Source organism: Chiloscyllium punctatum, chromosome 4, assembly GCF_047496795.1.
Source record: "Chiloscyllium punctatum isolate Juve2018m chromosome 4, sChiPun1.3, whole genome shotgun sequence".
NCBI lineage: Eukaryota > Metazoa > Chordata > Chondrichthyes > Orectolobiformes > Hemiscylliidae > Chiloscyllium > Chiloscyllium punctatum.
This window is the reverse complement of record NC_092742.1, coordinates 7,873,759-7,894,286: the sequence shown is the minus strand read 5'-3', so window position 1 is coordinate 7,894,286 and position 20,528 is coordinate 7,873,759. Positions and strand designations below refer to the sequence as shown.

Genomic DNA, 20,528 nt, shown 5'->3' with positions numbered 1-20,528 from the left:
GTTCCTTGTATTAAGGAGCAGATAAACACAAAGGTTGTGGTGCTGCCAATATAGTGGTTATACTCCAGACTGGTGAAAAAATAGCTGCTGCTCTCATCATGCTCGAACATTTGCATCAAACTAACAACTTCAAAAAACAAAATCTGCTGATTCACAAAGACAGAATCAAATGGAATGTGGTCAATAGGAGAACCCTCTCAGTCAGTCAAGATTTCAAAGGATTATTAATAATGAGACCTACACACTCACAGTCTGTTCAGGTGACAGATTCCTGATGAAGGGCTGCTGCCTAAAACGTCAATTTTCCTGTTCCTCGGATGCTGCCTGGTCTGCTGTGCTTTTCCAGCACCACTCTAATCCAGATTCTGTTCAGGTGACACTCAGTTCGAAGCATGTCAGAACAACACAGCTACAGCTTCCATTATAGGCTCAATGTAGGCAGGCTGACTGGTAAAGGAATGGGGTGCAAAGGTGCTGTCCATATAAAGAACAGCAACAGTACTGAAGGCACTGAACATCAAGGTGCGATCCTTCCCATGGTTAATATCGAGACAGGAAAATGACTACAACCAAAACACCAAAATTCACAGGACACCAGAGGTCAGACATACAGAGGGAGTTCAGTGAAGTCTTTAGAGACACAGGGCAGTCTCTAGCGAGCCAACAATGTGCTCATACATGAGTTTGGACATTGAGAAACTACAATGAACTAGATTCACTTTCAATCCTAACAGAGGCAGGGGTAACTCTCTGGCCAACAACCCCACTTTCTTGGCAGTCCCTCATCACCCAAACATCTGCTGAACTCAGCTGTGAGTAATGACTCCACCTCCTCTGGGGAACCGAAAACTGTGCGCACAGGTTTAAGGTGAGAGGGAAAAGACTTAAGGAAGACCTGAGTGGCAACCTCTTCATGCAGAGAGTGGTGCGGATATGGAACGGGCTGCCAGAGAAAGTGGTTGAGCTGACAGGCAGGAGGCTGGAGGAACACAGCACACCAGGCAGCATCAGGTGGTGGAGACGTCACAATAGCGACATTCGAAAATAAAAACATTTGGAGAGGTACATGGATGAGAAGGGTTTACAGGGATACGGACCAAATGCAGGCAATTGGAACTAGCTGAGTGGGCATCATGGTAAGCATGGACCAGTTTGGGCCTGTTTCCATTCTCTGTTACTCTATGACTCCGATTCTGGGAAAGTGAATTGCAAACAAGGAGGACAGGCTTGGGACAATGGCCAGTAAGTTGCTCATTTTAAAGGGTGTTAGCTGGCCGATAAATATTGAGCAAGGCACCAGGGAACCATCACCTAACTTCTCACCCAAACAGAAATGTGCCGAAAACGACAGTCTGGATTACTGAACCCAGTCTCTGGAAAGGGACCCACAACCTTCCGACTCGAGGTTAAAGTGCGTTACTCACTGAACCACAGATGATGCACCAGATAAACCCTCCCAAACCTAACTCGAGCTATGCTTTCCCCTCACCCGGCCAGTTTTGTCTCCTGCAACAAGAGTTCAAAGAGTTAGATCTGAATCATGTCCTGTTCCTTCCTCGGTCTGCATGTGTTTTTGGGTTGTTTCCTGCCTTAAAAAGGAATGTGAAAAAAATAAAAACATTTCACCAGCTGCCAGCCTCAGAGTGAGAAGAGACACAAACAAAATTCAAGATTTTTTCAAAATATGTAGCAGCTACATGGAAAAGAAAAGCTTTTAACTGTTTATAACAATATTGAACAGGATGGGGTTGTGCAAGAAGAGAACAATAGCATTAAATTCCAGGACCATGATCGACTAAAAATAACTGCTGGAAAACGAGAGAGAAAAATGAAAAGTGCCCACACACCAGGAAGGAAGAGAGATTCAACGCAAAACAGGAAAGCAGCAAGAATTCTTAAAGAAAACACTTGAATACAAATTAATTCACAGCGTTCAAGAGTGAAAAAGTTCAACATTTTATGAAACAAATAAGGGCAGACATTGCTGGAAACCCACCAAATAGCATGTGAAAGAACAAATATAGGTGAATAACTGAGCTTGGAGATTTTGAACATTTTGAACATCTCTGCTAAGTAATTCCACTTTAGAATTTTTGGTGTGCGCAAGTATTTTTCCTGATGAATGCATCAGGATCATCTCTTTAAACTCCTGGCTGATAAAACTCAAGAAATATACTGTGATTGTTGCTGAAGAGTGACATTCCTGAGGCTTTTGGTCCTGTACTCATCAGGACAAACACAAGAATGCCAAATTTCAAACTTTCACAATTGAAACCATAGGAGGAAAAAGGTGCTGATTGGTTGGTACGGTTGGCTCCTTGGTGGCTGACCTGCTATGCTTTTCCAGCGCTGCATTTTTCAACTCTGACCTCCAGCATCTGCAGTCCTCCCCTCCTCCTGATTGGTTGGTATGTCAATGACAGCAAGACTTTGCTATTGCGAAAGCAATGGAGTACCATAGGCTTCCCAAGCTTCTATGTTATTGCAAAAAGGCTTGAACATATTTGCAGAGAACAGGGGATCCTGCATATGAATGAGATGTGATCTTTTTTAAACATAGAGGATTCTTAACAGGCTTGACAGGGTCAATGCTGAGAGGATGTTTCCCTTCATGGGCGAGTTCAGGACCAGAGGATATAGTCTTAGAAGAAAGGGGCACCAATTTAAGGCTGAGATGAGGAGGAATTTCTTTTCTCAGAGGGTTGGCCTCAAACAGAGTATAACAGGTGATTTCTGGACTTCAGGGATTAAGTTATAGAACATAGAACATTACAGCGCAGTACAGGCCCTTCGGCCCTCGATGTTGCGCCGACCTGTCATACCAATCTGAAGCCCATCTAATCTACACAATTTCATTTTTGTCCATATGCCTATCCAATGACCACCGAAATGCTGTTAAAGTTGGCGAGTCTACTACTGTTGTGAGCAGTGCATTCCATGTCCCTACCACTCTCTGAGTAAAGAAACTACCTCTGACATCTATCCTATTTCTATCACCCCTCAATCTGAAGCTATGCCCCCTCATGCTAGCTATCACCATCTGAGGAAAAAGGCCCTAACTAACCCCCTGATTAACTTATATATCCCAATTAAGTCACCTCGCAAACTTCTCTCTATCGAAAACAGCCTCAAGTCCCTCAGCCTTTCCTCGTAAGACCTTCCCTCCATACCAGGCAACACCCTCTGTCTTCTTTCAGCTAGCCAATTTCTGATCCAAACCATTAAATCACCTTCAATCCCATGCCTCCGTATTTTGTGCAATAGCTTACCATGGGGAACCTTATCAAACACCTTACTGAAATCCATATACACCCCATCAACCGCTTTACCCTCATCCACCTGTTTGGTCACTATCTCAAAGAACTCAATAAGGTTCGTGAGGCACGACTTGCTCTTCACAAAACCATGTTGACTATCCTTAATCAACTTATTCCTTTCTAGAGGATTATAAATCCTATCTCTTATAACCTTTTCCAACACTTTACCCACAACTGAAGTAAGGCTCACTGGTCTATAATTACCAGTCTCGACTCCTCTTCTTGAATAAGGCAACATTTGCTATCCTCCAGACTTCTGGCACTATTCCTATAGACAATGACGACATAAAGATCAAAGCCAAAGACTCTGCAAAATTCTCACTGGCTTCCCAGCGAGTCCTAGGATAATCCCATCTGGCACAGGGGACTTATCTATTTTTACACTTTCCAGAATTGCTAACACCTCCCCGTGAACCTCAATCCTGTCTAGTCTAGTAGCCTGTATCTCAGTATTGTCCTCGACAACATTGTCTTTCTCTAGTGTGAATACTGATGAAAAATATTCATTTAGCGCTTCCCCATCTCCTTGGACTTCACACACAACTTCCCACTACTATCCTTGACTGGCTGTAATTATATTCTAGTCATTCTTTTATTACCTATAAAAAGCCTTAGGGTTTACCCTGATCCTATCCGCCAACAACTTCTCATGTCCCCTCCTGGCTCTTCTGAGCTCTCTCTTTAGATCTTTCCTGACTAACTTGTAACTCTCAAGCGCCCTAACTGAGCCTTCACATCTCATCCTAACATAAGCCTTCCCCTTCCTCTTGACAAGAGATTCAGCTTCCTTCGTAAACCAAGGCTCCCTCATTTAACAACTTCCTCCCTGCCTGACCAGCACATACTTATCAAGGACACGCAGTATCTTGAATAAACTCGACATTTCAATTGTGCCCAACCCTGCAGTTTCCTTCCAAATCCTATGCATCCTAAATCTGGCCTAGTCGCATCATAATTGCCTTTCTCCCAGCTGTAACTCTTGCCCTGCGGTATTTGCCTATGTCTTTCCATCACTAAACTGTGATCAGCATAACTAAACTGTGGTCACTGTCACCAACGTGCTCACCTACCTCCAAATCTAACAGCTGGCCGGGTTCATTACCCAGGACCAAATCCAATGTGGCCTTGCCTCTTGTTGGCCTGTCTACATACTGTCTCAGGAAACCCTCCAGCACACACTGGACAAGATACGCAAACTATAGTATTTCCAGTCAATATTTGGGAAGTTAAAGTCCCCCATAACAACTACCTTGTTACTCTCGCTCCTATCGAGAATCATCTTTGTGATCCTTTCCTCTCCACCTCAGGAACTATTCAGAGGCCTATAGAAAACTCCCCACAGGGTGACCTCTCCTTTCCTGTTTCTAACCTCAGCCCTCAGTAGGCGAGTCCTCAAACATCCTTTCTGCCATCATAATACTGTCTTTGACTAACAATGCTTCACCTCCGCCTCTTTTAGCATCTTCTCTGTTCTTACTGAAACATCTCACTCCCGAAACCTGCAACAACCATTCCTGTCCCTGCTCTGTCCATGTCTCCGAAATGGCCACAACATTGAATCCCAGGTACCACCCCATGCTGCAGGTTCACCCACCTTATTCCAGATGCTCCTGGTGTTGAAGTAGACGCACTTCAAACCACCTTCCTACTTGCCGGTGCACTCTTGCAACCTTGAAACCTTAGTTCTGACCTCACTATTCTCAACCTCCTGCATACTCAAACTACAAATTTGGGTTCCCTATCCCCTGCTGAATTAGTTTAAACCCTCCCAAAGAGCTATATCAGTCCTTTGTGGTCTTTAGGGTTAGGATTTAAGTAACCTGCTGAGTGTCATTCCAGATTTTGGAAGCCTATAATCCAGGCTCAGATTCCAATGCTGTACTAAGGCAGACTTAATCATAGAACCTCCTACAATGTGGAAGCTGGCCATTCGGCCCTCCAAGTCCACACCAATCCTCCAAAGAGCATCCCAACCAGACACAACCCCCTACCCTTACCCTATAACCGTGCATTTCCCATGGCTAACCCACCTAACCTGCACACCCCTGAACACTATGGGCAATCTCCCATGGCCAATCCACCCTAACCTGCACATCTTTGGATCGTGGGAGGAAACAGGAGCACCAGGAGGAAACCCATGCAGACACGGGGAGAATCATACGAGGCTGAAATTGAACCCAGGTCCTTGGTGATGAGAGGCAGCAGTGCTAACCACTGGGCCACTGTGCTGCCCTTATTCATTTTTCCACAACAACTGTCTTGCAATAAAGGCCACTGTGGTGTTTGGCAATGAATTGCTTTCTGTATCACTGCTGATTTCCTATGTTTCATGTACAAGGGCACCCCAATCCCACTTGAGCACCAGAATTAATTTACAGAAGAATCTGCTGCCCCATGTTTCCAGTTAGACTGAATAACCTCATTTTCTCACACTAACCAAACTATATCCCCTTGGAGACTGAATCTCCTTCACAGCTTACACTCCTGCCCTGCCTTACATCATCAGCAAAGTTGGATCCATTACATTCAGTAATTAATTTGTGTTACTCAGAAAGGGGAAGACGGTGTCTATCAAAACTCAGACTTGTTTTGAGGAAGCGAGTGAGCCCATATGGACTGTGAAAAGCCCTATGACATAATAAACTTCAACTTCCAAAAGGCTTTTGATGGAGAAGATAGTGATAGGGTTGATTTTCAGAAAGCAATTCTTTAGGGTACAGTACTTGAGTAATTGGAGATCTGACGTGTGGCGAGTGGAGCATGTTTTGGAAGAAACAGGTGATTATGAAGCTGTTGCTCCCAAGAGTATTCCTGGCCTTATGTCTGGGTCATCTGCAGCCTGACTGATAGAGATTGATAGCGAGAGTGAGTGAAAAACTAACTCCATTATTAATGGATAATGCTTCCGGGAGACGGGGGAGGAGACAGACCTGTACACCAAGTCTTTTTTTTTAAAACAACACGAGAAAGGCTCAAGTATACATAAAAATAAAAACAAAACAAAACTTGGCACAAGATCCTTCAAAATAGATGGGAAGGAGTCATCAACAGGAGTAAAGGAAACATATGGAAAATGGGGAGTATAAACACAGGTTGTATTAACAGCGATAATTATAGCCTGTACTTTATTTAGCCTTGTTCTTGGACATGGTGGAGACCTTCCAATGGTTCAGCATCATTATGACGTGGATCATGTCCCAGGCTGAAAGGACTTGCATGGCTGGGGACAATTCAGCAAACAGCATTATATACCCAGAAAGATGTATCTCTCCTCCCCTCGCAAATCACATTTTAAAAAAAACACAAAGAACTTGGAAATGAACACAGATGAGCTCTATTTTGAGGCATTCAAGATGGGTGGAACCAGTACGTGTCATTGACGGCAGACCTGGGCATTTATTAATTTTCATTTCTTTGTGGGGGTGGCCAACGGAATAAAGTGGCTGTAATGAAGGAAACTCGCTCTCCTACAATACGTGTTACAATCCGAGAAAACCCAAAGGTATTCTACAGCCACTGATGTTCATCTCCGGAGTGTAGTCACTGCAGTAATGCAATGAACAGAAACCAATTCACACACAGAATGATTGCAAAATAACATGGAGAGAATGACTAGAGCATTTTTAAATGTGTTATTAGAGAGTAATAAATATTGGCCAAGACATCAGACAGAAGCTCCCTGCTCTTTGAAAGAGTGCCATTGGATCTATCACATTCAAAAGTAAAGATTCCTGGGCTCTGTCCTGACAGCACTGTGGATCTACCTACACCACATGGAGACTGCAGTAGTTCAAGGAGGTAGCTCACCTCCACTTCCTAGAGGAAAACTGGGAGTTGTGCCGGTCCCAAGATTAAATAACACTAATCCTTTTCAGTTTCACGTCTAAAGGATGGCTCAAGCAGTGCAGCACTCATCAGGACTGCTCGCGAGTATCAGCCTGCAGGATTTACTCATCTCTTTGTGTGGGACTTGAACTTATGAGTTTCTGACTCAAAGGTGAGTGTGCGACTGACTGACCTCAGCTGAATACAGTTTTGACCCAGACAGTGACCAAGACTGTGATGGAAGAACGAGCAATTCATTTAAAAATGCAATCAATGTGTTCCTGCAAAGACACTACTGTCAGAAACAAGATGTAACAATAAACCATTTGAATTTGGAACTGAAATGTCAAGTTGTCAACCAGGAGAGGTAGAATCCCAGCAACACCTGGACTACGTGCTCACACTACGGCTCATCCACCCAACTCTGCCGAGAATCTCTCAGGTACAACTCCTCACACAGAAAATTAAACTCTTAGAGATGTACAGATTGGAAACAGACCCTTTGATCCAACTAATCCATGCTGACCAGATATCCTAAATTACTCCAGTCCCATTTGCAGCATTTGGCCCATATCCCTCCAAACCCGTCCTATTCATATACCCATCCAGATGCTTTTTAAATGTTGTAATTGTACCAGTCTCCACCACTTCATCTGGCAGCTCATTCCTTATACGCACCACCCTCTGCGTGAAAAAGTTTTATATCTTTCCCCTCTCACCTTAAACCTATGCCCTCTTGTTTTGGATTCCTCTACCCTGGAGAAAAGACCTTGTCTATTTATCCTATCCATGCCCCTCATGATTTTATAAACCTCTATAAAGTCACCCCTCAGCCGCCGATGCTCCAGGGAAAACAGCCCCAGCCTGTTCAGCCTCTCTATTCTTTTGAAGTACAGAGGCTTCTGTCATATTGGAAACCCGGCAGCCAGTCTGTCTGATGTTGAGACATATCTGATCTCAAATGGGTTTCTTTATGAACTCTGAACCCATAGTGACCCCCTCCCCCCCAAAAACAACTTGCAAGGTGCAACCAGGAGATGACTCAGTAGGATTAAATTTCCTCCAGTAAAGTCACTGAGTTCCTCAGGCCGAACAAAATTAGTTAGCGACTGAATGAAAAAGAACATTAAAAGGAGTGAGTTAAGCAACACACCACTGGAAAGAAAAAGCTAGACACAAAACCGAAGTCTCACCTGCCTGAAGTGTTCAACACAATCATCTCAACACCATTTGAAGAGCAAGGGGATTATCTGCAGTGACCCGATCCCAATATTTACCCCCAAACCAGCATTAATATTGTTGCTCAAGTGCTTTGAATGTACTTACAAACAAAAGGATTAAAAGCCCCACCAGCCTGTGCCATTATTTGATAAAGTAATAATCTGATTGCAGCCTTACCAACCTTTCCCTGATGATTATCAACTCCCTTGGGACCAAGGATCTATCTAACTCAGCTTTAAAGATCTCTGAAGATTCACACCAGACTCCAAATGTTAACTTAGTCTCTCGTGCTCTCTGCTAGACCTGCTGAGTTTCTCCACTCCTCCCGGTGTCTATTTCAGATTTTTAGCATCTACAGTATTTTGCTTTTACATATACAAAGACACCTGGGAACTGGATCAGTCTCAGATACAAACAAATTGCAGAAGTTGGAGTTGCTTTACAATTAGATCAACTTTACAGCAGACAGAAACAGGTCGCTTGGCCCAATCACTCAAGCCTTCTCCTGTTCTAATTCATTTAGTCTGAGTGTAATCCTTTTAAATATCCCGAAAGTGCATTGACGCTATTCAACTCAATTATTCCCCTGCAGTAATGAGTTTCACATTGCAATTATTCTGAGTGAAGTTTCTCTGTAGCACCAAGTGAAATTGGAGATTTGACGACAAAGGCCATCATCAGAGGGTAAGAGAGCATCATGAACCAGAGTTTAGATTAGGGTGGGGCTGGAAAAGCACAGCAGGTCAGGCAGCATCCGAGGAGCAGGAAAATTGACGTTTCGGGCAAAAGCACTCCATCAGGAATGGAGGCAGGGAGCCTCCAGGGTGGAGAGATAAATGGGAGGGAGGGGAGGAACTGGGGAGAAGGTAACAAAGAGGACAATAGGTGGATGGGGATGGGGATGGAGGTGATAGGTCAGAGAGGAGGGTGGAAGAAGGTAGCCAACAGTACAATAGGTGGATGGGGATGGGCTTTGTTACCTTCTCCCCATCCCCACCCCCACCCCCCTCCCACTTATCTCTCCACCCCGGAGGCTCCCTGCCTTTGTTCCTGATGAAGGGCTTTTGCCCGAAACGTCGATTTTCCTGCCCCTGGGATGCTGCCTGACCTGCTGTGCTTTTCCAGCACCACTCTAATCCAGACTCTGATTTCCAGCATCTTCAATCCTCACTTTTGCCACCATGACCCAGAGGCGAATTCTTTGCACTGCAGCGGTGACAGCCCATGCTGGTCAGTTTAGGGTTGACTGGGGAGCCTTGTAACTCCAGTCTCTCCCTTTGCTGACTTCCAACCCATTTTCTTTTGTGTTTTATTGTCAAGATTTTCGTCAGGAATGTAGCTATGACATGCTGCTACAGGATAGGCAGTTCGCCGACTGTATCCACTTCCTCCTGCAGTGCTGACTCTCACCTTAATCCACCGTCGACATGAAAGCATTCCACAAGGTATTTTCAGCAAAGGCCCATTACACTCAGTGGAAAACATGTGAGCAGGATGTTCACAAGCAGGCTCAAACACGAGGAGCTGCTGTTCACCAGCTCTGTGCCGTTCAAACCAATTTGAAGTGGAGGAACTGCACAACAACTTCGACAGACTCGCAAAAATCACAGAATTATACTTCACACTGGCGGAAATGTCACCATTGTTTTCTGCAAATTTGTCAGCTTTTCTCGCCCCCCACTCATTTAAATATTTTGACGTTTTAACTTCCAGCGGCTATCAAGCCAATCCTCGGCTAACACAATATACATCGTCAAGTTTCACAATGAGATTCATTCTCAATAAACCTGGGAAAGGATAAGATGTGATTCGAATGAGGAAAGCACCTGGACTTGTTTGATCGCCCAGAGACACAGGGGAATTTTCCAGAGATTTATTCCTCCTCCCCCACTCTCTACAAAAGCGCATTCCAAATCCTAACAACTCTTGAAGTAAAGAAGTTTTTCCTCATCTCACTCCTAGCTCTCTTGCTGACAATCTTGAAATTGTGACCCCGAGTTACTGACATACCAACTAATGGAAACAGAATATCCTCCTTGACCCTGTCAGAATTGTGCACCATTTTGAACACCTCAATAAGGTCACTTCTTAACCTTGTCTGTTCCAAGGAGAATCAGCCCAATATCTCTATCATTCCTTGTATTTAAGATCCCTCATTGTAGGCATCATTCTAGTAAATCTTCTTTTGCGCTCTCTCCAGGGTTTTAACATCTTCCTTAAATAAGATGCTCAGAACTGAACACAATGCTCCAAATGTGGTCTGACCCAATGATTTGTCGAGGTGTAACGTCACTTCCTTGCTTTTCTACTCTATGCCCGTATTTATAAATGCAAGGATCCTATAAACCAACTTAACAACTGCTACAACTTGCCTGGTCACCTTCAGAGAATCGTGTACATGATCCCCGAGGTCCATCTGATCCTCTACTCCCCCCAGGGTTGTCCCATTGAGGCCTGTATTATCTCTCTGTGTGTGAATTTTTAACCATCCCTCCCGTTTCTCTGCATTGAAATCCATCTGCCAGGTGTCTGCCCATTACCCAACTGGTCCATGTCCCTCAGCATCATCCTCCCTATTCACCCCAGCCTAGTACCATCTGCAACGTTAGAGATTTTACCCTCAACCCCCACCTCCAAATCCTTGAGATAAATCAGAAAAAGCAAGGGTCCCAACACTGATCCCTGGGGAACATCACCTTCAACTCATCCCCAATCTGAGAAATGCCCATCTATACCTACCCTCTGTTTCCTAACGTTTATCCTAATGCTTGGAATGGCAATAAATGTTGGCCCAGCCACGTTCCGTGAGTGAATATAAAAACAGAACAGATTTAATTGGGTTTTGTTCTTTCATGAGGTGGTGATGACAAGGTCACTGTTAATCAGCCATCCCTAAATTCTCTGCCCTAAATTGTGGCACCATTGCAATGAACCTACCAAAAATCTACAAAGATATCTTGCAAGACAGAAAACACAGCTTAGCCATAAATGGGGAGTTATTCACAGTGACCGGAAAGTGATTTTCTATTAAGATCACAACTGGAATCACTGCTCATGTTACAGATTTTGCAATCAATAAAAACAAATTTTTAAATTTGCAAAGGACACCAAAGGTTTGGACAAAGTATTGTCTATACTTCCTTTACCTGAGCAAGACCACAACTAATTACAACCTGGCGTGAATGAATTGTAGTAAAAGTGAGATGCAATACATTTTCATAAAGGAACCGGTAGAAACCACATTTTACTCGTAAAATAAAAATCTAAATGGGGTAAGGGAGGTAAAGGATTGGGAGCAAAGATCCAGTCACAAGGACACAGGTTAACCATAAGATGACAAGCTATAGGAACAGGTAAGGATGGCCGATTCCCTGCCTTGAACCAGATGGGCTTTTCCTGATCATTGATGGAAATTTCATGAACGTTGTGAGAACCTAGTTTTCAACTGCAGATTTTCAATTTGTTAATTCAATTTAATTTCATTCCAGGAGCTTGCAGGGGTTGGTTGAGTAGTTTGTTTGCAGGTAAAGGGACCTCCGGCAAGTGGGAGGCCTTTAAAAGTGAGATAACTGGAGTTCAAGGTCTTGATGTGAGGGTGATGGACAAGGTTGGCAGGAACAGGAGAACCCTGGATGATAAGAGATATGGAGGTTTTGACCAGAAAAAAGGAGGAGGCATAGCTCAGGTACGGGTAGCTAGGATCAAGGGAATCCCTAGAGGTATATTGGGAATACAGGACTTTACTGAAAAAGGAGATCAGGAGGGTAAAAAAAAAAAGAGGGCATGAGATAGCCTTAGCTGAGAAGATTAGGGTTATCAATGACTTGGATGAGAATGCACAAGGCATGATTATTAGTAAGTTTGCAGATGACACTATCATGGACAGTGAGGAAGGTTCTCAGAAATTGCAGCAGGACCTTGATCAGCTGGGGAAGTGGGCTGAGAAATGGGAAATGGAGTTTAATATAGATAATTGAGAGGTGTTGTATTTTGGAAAGTCCAATCAAGGTAGGAGTTTCATGGTGAATGGTAGGGCCTTAAGGAGTGTAGTGGAACAAAGGGATCTTGGAGTTTGAGTTCACGGTTCTCTGAAAGTGGAGTCACGAGTAGACAGGGCAGTGAAGGCGGCTGCTGTGGTTCTGTTCGCCGAGCTGGGAATTTGTGTTGCATCGGCGAACAGAACCACAACAACGAGCACCCGAGCTACAAATCTTCTCAAAACCCGCTAACTCATCGAGTCAATGTGTCCTTTGAGTGAAGGCAGCTTTTGGCATATTGGCCTTCATCAGTCAGGGCATGGAATGTAGACATTGGGAAGTCATGTTGCAGTTATATACGACATTTGTGAGGCCGCATTTAGAGTACTGCATTTAGTTTTGGTCACCTTGTTATAGGAAGGAGGTTATTAAAATGGAAAGAATGCAGAGGAGGTTTGCAAAGAAGTTGCCTGGACTCAATGGTCTGAGTTATAAGGAAAGGTTGGACAAGTTAGGACTTTTGTCTTTACAGCAGAGGAGACTGAGTGGCGAGGGGGGGTCCTTATATAGGGTTAGAAGACCATGAGAGGCATGAATAGGGTAAATGAACTCCGTCTTTTTCCCAGGGTTGGGGAATCGAGGACTAGAGGGCATCAGTTTAAGGTTAGAGGGGAAAGAATAAAAGGGAAACCTGAGGGGCAACTCTTTTACTCAGAGGGTGGTACGCATATGGAGTGAGCTGCCAATGGAAGTGGTTGAGATGGGTACATTAACAACATTGAAAATGCATTTGGACAAATACATGGATAGGAAAGGTTTAGAAGGATATGGGTCAAGTGCAGGGAAATGGGGTGAGTGTGATGGACATTTTAGTTGGGATGGACCAGTTTGGGCTGAAAGGCCTGTCTCAGTGCTGTAGGACACATTGACTCGATGAGTTAGCGGGTTTTGAGAAGATTTGTAGCTCAGGTTGAGGTTCTGGATGTAGGTTTGCTCGCTGAGCTGAAATGTCCTTTTTCAGACATTTCGTCACCATACTAGGCAACATCGTCAGTGAGCCTCCAGATGAAGCACTGATGGTGTAACCCACTTTCTATTTATATGTTTGGGTTTCCTTGGGTTGGTGATGTCATTTCATGTGGTGACATCATTTCCTATGGTGATGTCATTTCCTGTTCTTTTTCTCAGAAAGGGGTAAATGGGATCCAAGTCAATATGTCTGTTGTTGGAGTTCCGGTTGAAATGCCACGCTTCTAGGAATTTTCATGCCTGTCTCTGTTTGGCTTGTCCTAAGATGGATGTGTTGTTCCAGTTGAAGTGGGGTCCTTCCTCATCTGTATGTAAGCATACTAGTGAGGGTGGGTCATGTCTTTTTGTGGCTTGTTGATGTTCATATATTCTGGTGGCTAGTTTTCTGCCTGTTCGTCCAATGTAGTGTTTGTTACAGATCTTGCACGGTATTTTGTAAATCACATTTGTTTTAATTATTGTCTGTAAAGGGTCTTTCAAGTTCATTAGCTGCTGTTTTAGCGTGTTGGTGGGTTTGTGGGCTACCATGATGCCAAGGGGTCTGAGTAGTCTGGCAGTCATTTCTGAGATGTCTTTGACGTAGGGGAAGAGTGGCTAGGGTTTGTGGATGTGTTTTGTCTGCTTGTTCGAGTTAGAAAATAGAACATAGAACAATACAGCGCAAAACAGGCCCTTCGGCCAGCGATGTTGTGCCGACCTGTGAACTAATCTAAGCTCATCCCCCTACACTATCCCATCATCATCCATGTGCTTATCTAAGGATTGTTTAAATCTCCGTAATGTGGCTGAGTTAACTACATTAGCAGGTAGTGCATTCCAAGCCCTTACCACTCTCTGCGTAAAGAACCTGCCTCTGACATCTGTCTTAAATCTATCACTCCTCAATTTGTAGTTATGCTCCCTTCGTACAAGCTGATGCCATCATCCTAGGAAAATGACTTTCACTGTCCACTCTAACTAATCTTCTGATCATCTTGTATGTCTCTATCAAATCCTCTCTTAGCCACCTTCTCTCCAATGAGGGTTTGTTGCTGAGAAATCGGCGGTCTGTGTTCATTGGCTGTCTGTTCTTTTTGAATAGACAGTATAGGTGATTTTTCCTCTGCTCTTCATAGTTCCTCTGAGCTGCAGTGTGCAGTGGCTCATTGAAATAATGTTTCAATGCAGCTTTGTTTATAGATGTTGGGATGATTGCTTCTGTCATTCAATATTTAGTCCATTTGTGTTATTTTCCTACAAACGCTGGTTGTAAGTTCCCTATTGGCTGTTTGCTCTACTGTGACATCTAGGAATGGCAGTTTGTTGTGGTTTTCCTTCTCTATATGAATTTTATGCCAGTAAGGGTATTATTGATGGTCTTGAAGGTTTCCTCTAATTTATTTTGTTTAGTGATGACATCCAGTAGGACCTAAAGTTTGGACAGAGCTGTTTGTTCGAGTCTCTGCATTACTGCCCCTGCTAGGAACCCTGATATCGGAGATCTCATGGGTGTTCCGTTGGTTTGTCTGTAGGTTTTTTTGTTGAGGGTGAAGTGGGCGTGAAGGCATAGGTCCACTATGAGTTACCACATTTGGATTTGAAATCATGTCTCCACAGCATGAGCCTAGACCTCTGGATTACATCCTCCTGAGGGAACAGACCAAGGCCTCAGTTTGACAAATCATTCCAAAGAGAATACTGCCAACGGTGAGGTACTTTCTCAGTACTGCAATGAGTTAATGGGTAGGGTCAGCCAAGGATTCGAAGCTCAAGTCTGCAAAATCCTTGACCGTACAGCTCATAGAAGATCCTTTCCATAGAAGCAAGTGTAAGAATGGCACGAGGCCATGGGCAGAGGAGAAGAAATATCATGACAAGAAAAGTGCACGTGGGCATCATGTCAGTCACTGCACAGTTCCAAGCCATCCCTTTGCTACTCTCCGCCGCACAGTCACGTCTGCCAATAACATCTTCTTCGGTGTCAAATGGTTTACTGGCTGCATGATTCACAGCTTCAACCCTGTCCATTTACTGAAGGCTATATTTAATAAGCCAGAATATATTTAGCCCCAACTCATCAGGACTCACTGTTATGATACCATCAAGCGTGATCTTTGACTCGTGAGTCACATGTTATTTGGAGATACGGAGGACACGTGCATGTGAGGTTTTCCAAGTCCTGTGCACTCAATGACAGGCAATCAATGCCAAAACACCCTGGTGTGTCTACGTGCAATTTTACAACCGCTGTACCGAGCCCGGAGCAAGAGAGACCAGTGCATCTTTCCAGCTTTTCCCCGTTTGGCATGCTATGTACAGAAACCCACAAAGCTTGTCACGGGTTTGAATGTATAGACACTAAAAGCTGCCAGAGGGGGGGCACAGTTTCCCCGATATTACTTACTGGCCATCAGCTCTTGTAAAGTTGTACAACGGCTTATATTTCTCGAAGGGTGATGTAAATGGTGCTGGGGTCAAAGCAATAGCCAGCTCTTTAATTGTAAATCACAGAGGCAGAATTGGGACTGGTCAGCAGAAACTTAGCATAACCTTTATCAGCTGTGTTTTAAAATAGAGGATGGAATCATGGGTACCAAACTGTTGCAATTCTAAAAGCAGAGCTTACAACTACAAACAGATAGCATTGCCAAAGTAGCCTTGCTGAGTACTCACACATCCCTCTTCACAACAACTCACAAGAGTATTGTGGACTAAAACCAGACTCCTTTCTCAGGCACCACTAATCACAGGCCATGGTGACCAGATCAAATGCTTTTTGCTTTTATTCCCACCCCGAAAAGGGAAAAGAAAAAATTTAAACATCGAGTTGTTTTTTTAGTACAAGCAGACACTGTTCAGGGATCTTTCTCAAACTGAACCACTGCTACTAAAATAGTGCAATCACCAAACATCCAAACAGCAGTCATTATGTAACAGCTGGTTGAAAACAATTGTTCGCCCAGAATGGTGCTCACTTACGTGCATTCTCCAGGAACTTTACATCCTCCATGGATCGAATGGCAGCCTTGTTTACAAATAGCTGCAAAACCAAAAGGAAAATTCTGAAGGAGTCATTTCATTGAGACGTCAAATTATTTTGATCACATCCCCGTGGAGAGGCCAATGCCTTTGTCCACAAGATATCAACCAGGTGACCCGCTAACCAACCTGGGCGATCATTCTGCAGGCACGCTAACAGGTTAAGCTGACAGTTCGTGCCTCTCCATCAGCAATGGATAGAGTGGAACAATGTGAGACAGGATCAGTGGCTTGGGGCACTGGGTGTTTTGGACCAGATACCTGGATATGTTGCGGAGAGATGGACTCTTCCCAACGAGTGAATAACTGTGTTAAGAGTCACAGATGTTACATACAGAAAGAGGCTAGTTGGTCCATCAAATCTATACAGCAATCTAGTCATTACTATTCCACACTCCAGCCTCACAGCCCAACAAATTATATTTATAAAGTGCCCATCCTTTATCCTTTCAAAACCATTGATCACCATTTCTGTGAGCAGTGAATTCCCAGTCATTATCACTCATTGTCTAAAAGCAAATCATATTTCTTGGCATCCTTGCCAAAACAGCTTTGGAGAAGGAGAATGTAGGTACAGAATTCAGGAGGAGGGACTGTGAGGTTTTTGAGCAGTTTGACGGAGGGAGTGAGGAGATGATGTTGGAGGTTTTGGTGGGTTTAAAAGTCGACCATCCCCAGGACCAGATGAGTTGTATCTCACGTTGCTGTGGGAGATGGGAAAGGAAATTATAGCAGCTCTCACTCTGATTCCTCTCTGGCCAGAGGACAGGAAGACAACTAATGGGGTTCCACTTTACAAGAAGGGTGGTAGAGGCAGTCCAGGGGATTACAGACCAGGGAGGCTCACATCAGTGGTAGGGAAAGTATTGGAGAAAATAGCGAAGGACAGAGTTAATCTCCATTTAGGGGGGCATGATTTGATCAGGGGTAGTTAGGTTGGCTTTGTCAAGGGGAGGTCATGGCTGGTGAATTTAGTTTAATTTTCCGAGCAAGTGACCAAGTAAATAGACGGGTGTAGTGCAGCTGATGTGGTTTATATGGATTTCAGCAAAGGCCTTTCACAAGGCCTCAAGTGGGAAACTGATGGAGAAGGTAAAAGCTTTAGACCAGGATAACTTGGCAAGTTGGATCCAAAATGGACAGTAACAGGAGACAGAGAATGACGATAAGAGGGCTGTTAGTGTTACTGGAACCCAGTGTGCAGTGATGTACCACAGGGATCAGTGCCTTGTTTTTTATTGTTTGCGATAGTCATAAATGATGGGGATAAGAATGTTGGCGGGTAGGGTTTGGTGGAGGTGTGTGATAAGTAAAGCTTGTGGTTGAGTGTGTTAGGTTACTGGAGGATATAAATGGATTGGTCAAATGGGAAAATCAGGGGAAGATCAGTGGCAGATGGAGTTTAACCCTGGAAAGTGATGCAGTTTGGAAGAAGGAACTAGACAAGGGAGTACTCAATGAATGCAGGACACCAGGAATCTCAGAGGAACACAGGGATCTTGTCCACAGATTCCTGAAGGCAGTAGAGCAGGCTAATAGGGTCATAAAGAAGGCATATGGGACGCTTGTCTTCATCAGTTGAGGCACACATTATAACAGCAAGGACGTTCCGTTGGAGCTGTAGAGAACTTTGGTGAGGACATGGCTCAGTACTGTGTGCACCACACTATAGGAAGGACGTGATTGCACAGGAGAGCGTGAAGAAGAGATTCACCAGGATGTTGTCTGGGATGGAGCAGTCTAGCTATGAAGAAAGACTGGATAAGCTTGGGTTGTTTCCTTTGGAGCAGAGAAGGCTGAGAGGGTCCTGATAGAGATGGATAAGATTGCAAGGTACATGAATAGGGTGAATGAAGGCAGCTATCCCTCCTGGCTGAAAGGTTATTAAGAAGGGAGCACAATTTTGAGGTGCAAGGCAGGAGGGTTAAAGGGGACTTGAGGAGGAAAACATACCACCCAGAGGCTGGTAGGAATCTGGAATGTACTAAAATAAAACAAAGAACTGGAGATCTGAAACAAAAACAGAAATTACTGGGGAAGCTCAGCTGGTCTGGGAGCATCTGTGGGCAGAACGCAGAGGTAACAATTCCAATCCAGAATAGAATGCACTGTCTGGGAGAAAAGGTGAGGTGGGAAACCTTTAGAACAATACAGCACAGAACAGGCCCTTCGGCCCACGATGTCATGCCGAACATTTGTCCTAGCATTTGTCCTAAAGAGTACTTGGATGGGTACTTGAAATTTCTTAACATTCAAGGTTATGGGCCTAGTGTGGGAAAATGGGATTAGTGACAATTGAGTTTTTGTCAGTGCAGACTTGATTGGCATCTTCTGTACAGTGTCATACGAGGGTTCTATAAAAGCCAATGTCCCCAAGCCCCTTCAACATCATCCAAAAAGGTTTTTTCTCTCTACTATCCAAGCCTGTCACAGTCATACCTCATATCAATTCTTCCTTAACTCTCCTTTATTTTGCCAACCTAACCTTGCAAGTAAAAGTAAAACCAAACTCACTCCAACCCCATTTCTGAAATCAGTCTGGCAAATCTCCTCTCAACCTTCGAGAACTTTAACATTGTTCCAAAGTGCGGTGACCAGAATTAGATGCAATACTCTAGAAAACTTCAGCGCCGTGACTAGAGTTCAGCAAAACTTCCTTATTATTGTATTTAATGCCTTTGAGGCCCAAGATCTCATATTTGTTATTGTCTCAATGTGCCTTATAATCCTCGAAGATCAGAGGGCCTGAACCACAAGTTCCTGCTGCCTTGCCACACTCTGGAACTGTACGATTCAGTCCACACAGTCTCTCACTAGCCCTCCTTCCAAAATGCATCACCTCACACTGCTCTGTATTAAATTCCATCTGCTATCTGTCTGCCCATTTTGCTAGGCTACATTCTGTTGCACTCACTTTGCTGTTCACCATTCCCTCACATGTGGGATCATCAAAACACTTTGAAATTTTACTCTTTATTCTAATACTCAAGTCTTTAACTTTCCATAAAATAAACAAAAGCAGGGATCGTATCAATGCCCCATGGCAAACAATACAGTCTGCCACCCACCATTTACCACGATGTGGAGGTGCCGGTGTTGGGCTGGTGTGGACAAAGTTAAAAAATCACACAATACCAAGTTATAGTCTGGCAGGTTCATTTGTAAGCACTAGCTTTTGGAGCACTGCTCCTTTGTCAGGTCACTAGCTCCCTGATGAAGGAACAGCACTCCGAAAGCTAGTGCTTACAAATAAACCTGCTGGACTATTATAACCTGGTGTTGTGTGATTTTTAACTACAATTTACCATGACTCACTATTTTCTGTTCTTTAACAAAATTTTTGCCCAATGACTTTATTCTATAAGCTTCAGTTTTGTTAACTATTTTTTTGTGATACTTTGTCAGTATTTTATTTAAAATCCATGATCCAATACTACGCCAGACTACTGGAAGAGAGGTGAACTGGAGGGAGCTCAATGTTGGTTGGTCCAGCGCATTCCAATATTTTTATGAAGAACAGCTTGAGTTACAGCCAAAAATCACCTTCGATGCCAAGTGCAACCCTCATGACACCAGTGATTAGCAAACACAACGTTGGCAAGAGATCAGATTTGAAATTATAAAATGTTGGTTCTGTTCCACAATGGTGCTGGCTTCCTACAGTGTTGAAGATGAGTTGCCAGCTTAAGTAATGTAACAGCCTGTGACCAAGATATGCAATATTTATTTGAATGGAACCCAGCAATATAAACAAGTTATGAAGACTTGCAGCACAAAAGCAGGCCACTTAGTCTATCATGCTGCTAATGGGTTTGGGAAATTGCTGGTTTGCTCTGGTCTCTCCTGCTCTTCCCCAAAGTATGGCTAATGTTTTCCTTTTCAAGTATTTACCCTTTCTGCAAGTTTCTACCCAATCTGCTTGCATTCCTGTTAGGCAGTGCATTCCACATCAGACAGGAACTCCTCCACCCTGTAAATGATGGAATTAACTTCATTCTTCCAATTTTGGCATCCATGACTCTGATTACTAACCCCCTAACCCCCAAACTCAAACCTAACTTTCCTTCTGCCTAAAGATGTGCTTTAAAATCTATTACTACGATCTAGACTTTGACAAGCTGCATTAATAGCTCCTCATGTG

At 43.8% G+C, this 20,528-nt stretch overlaps 1 protein-coding gene across 2 annotated transcripts in view; it reads right to left on the bottom strand.

The window, feature by feature from the left end:
* Window positions 1-20,528, bottom strand: part of jag2b (jagged canonical Notch ligand 2b) — a 231,095-nt gene that overhangs the window by 91,991 nt on the left and 118,576 nt on the right. For both annotated transcript variants that reach the window (XM_072568028.1, XM_072568029.1), the window contains exon 5: window positions 16,328-16,388. In XM_072568028.1, the coding sequence (XP_072424129.1) occupies window positions 16,328-16,388 (61 nt within the window). The remainder of the gene's footprint in view (window positions 1-16,327; window positions 16,389-20,528) is intronic.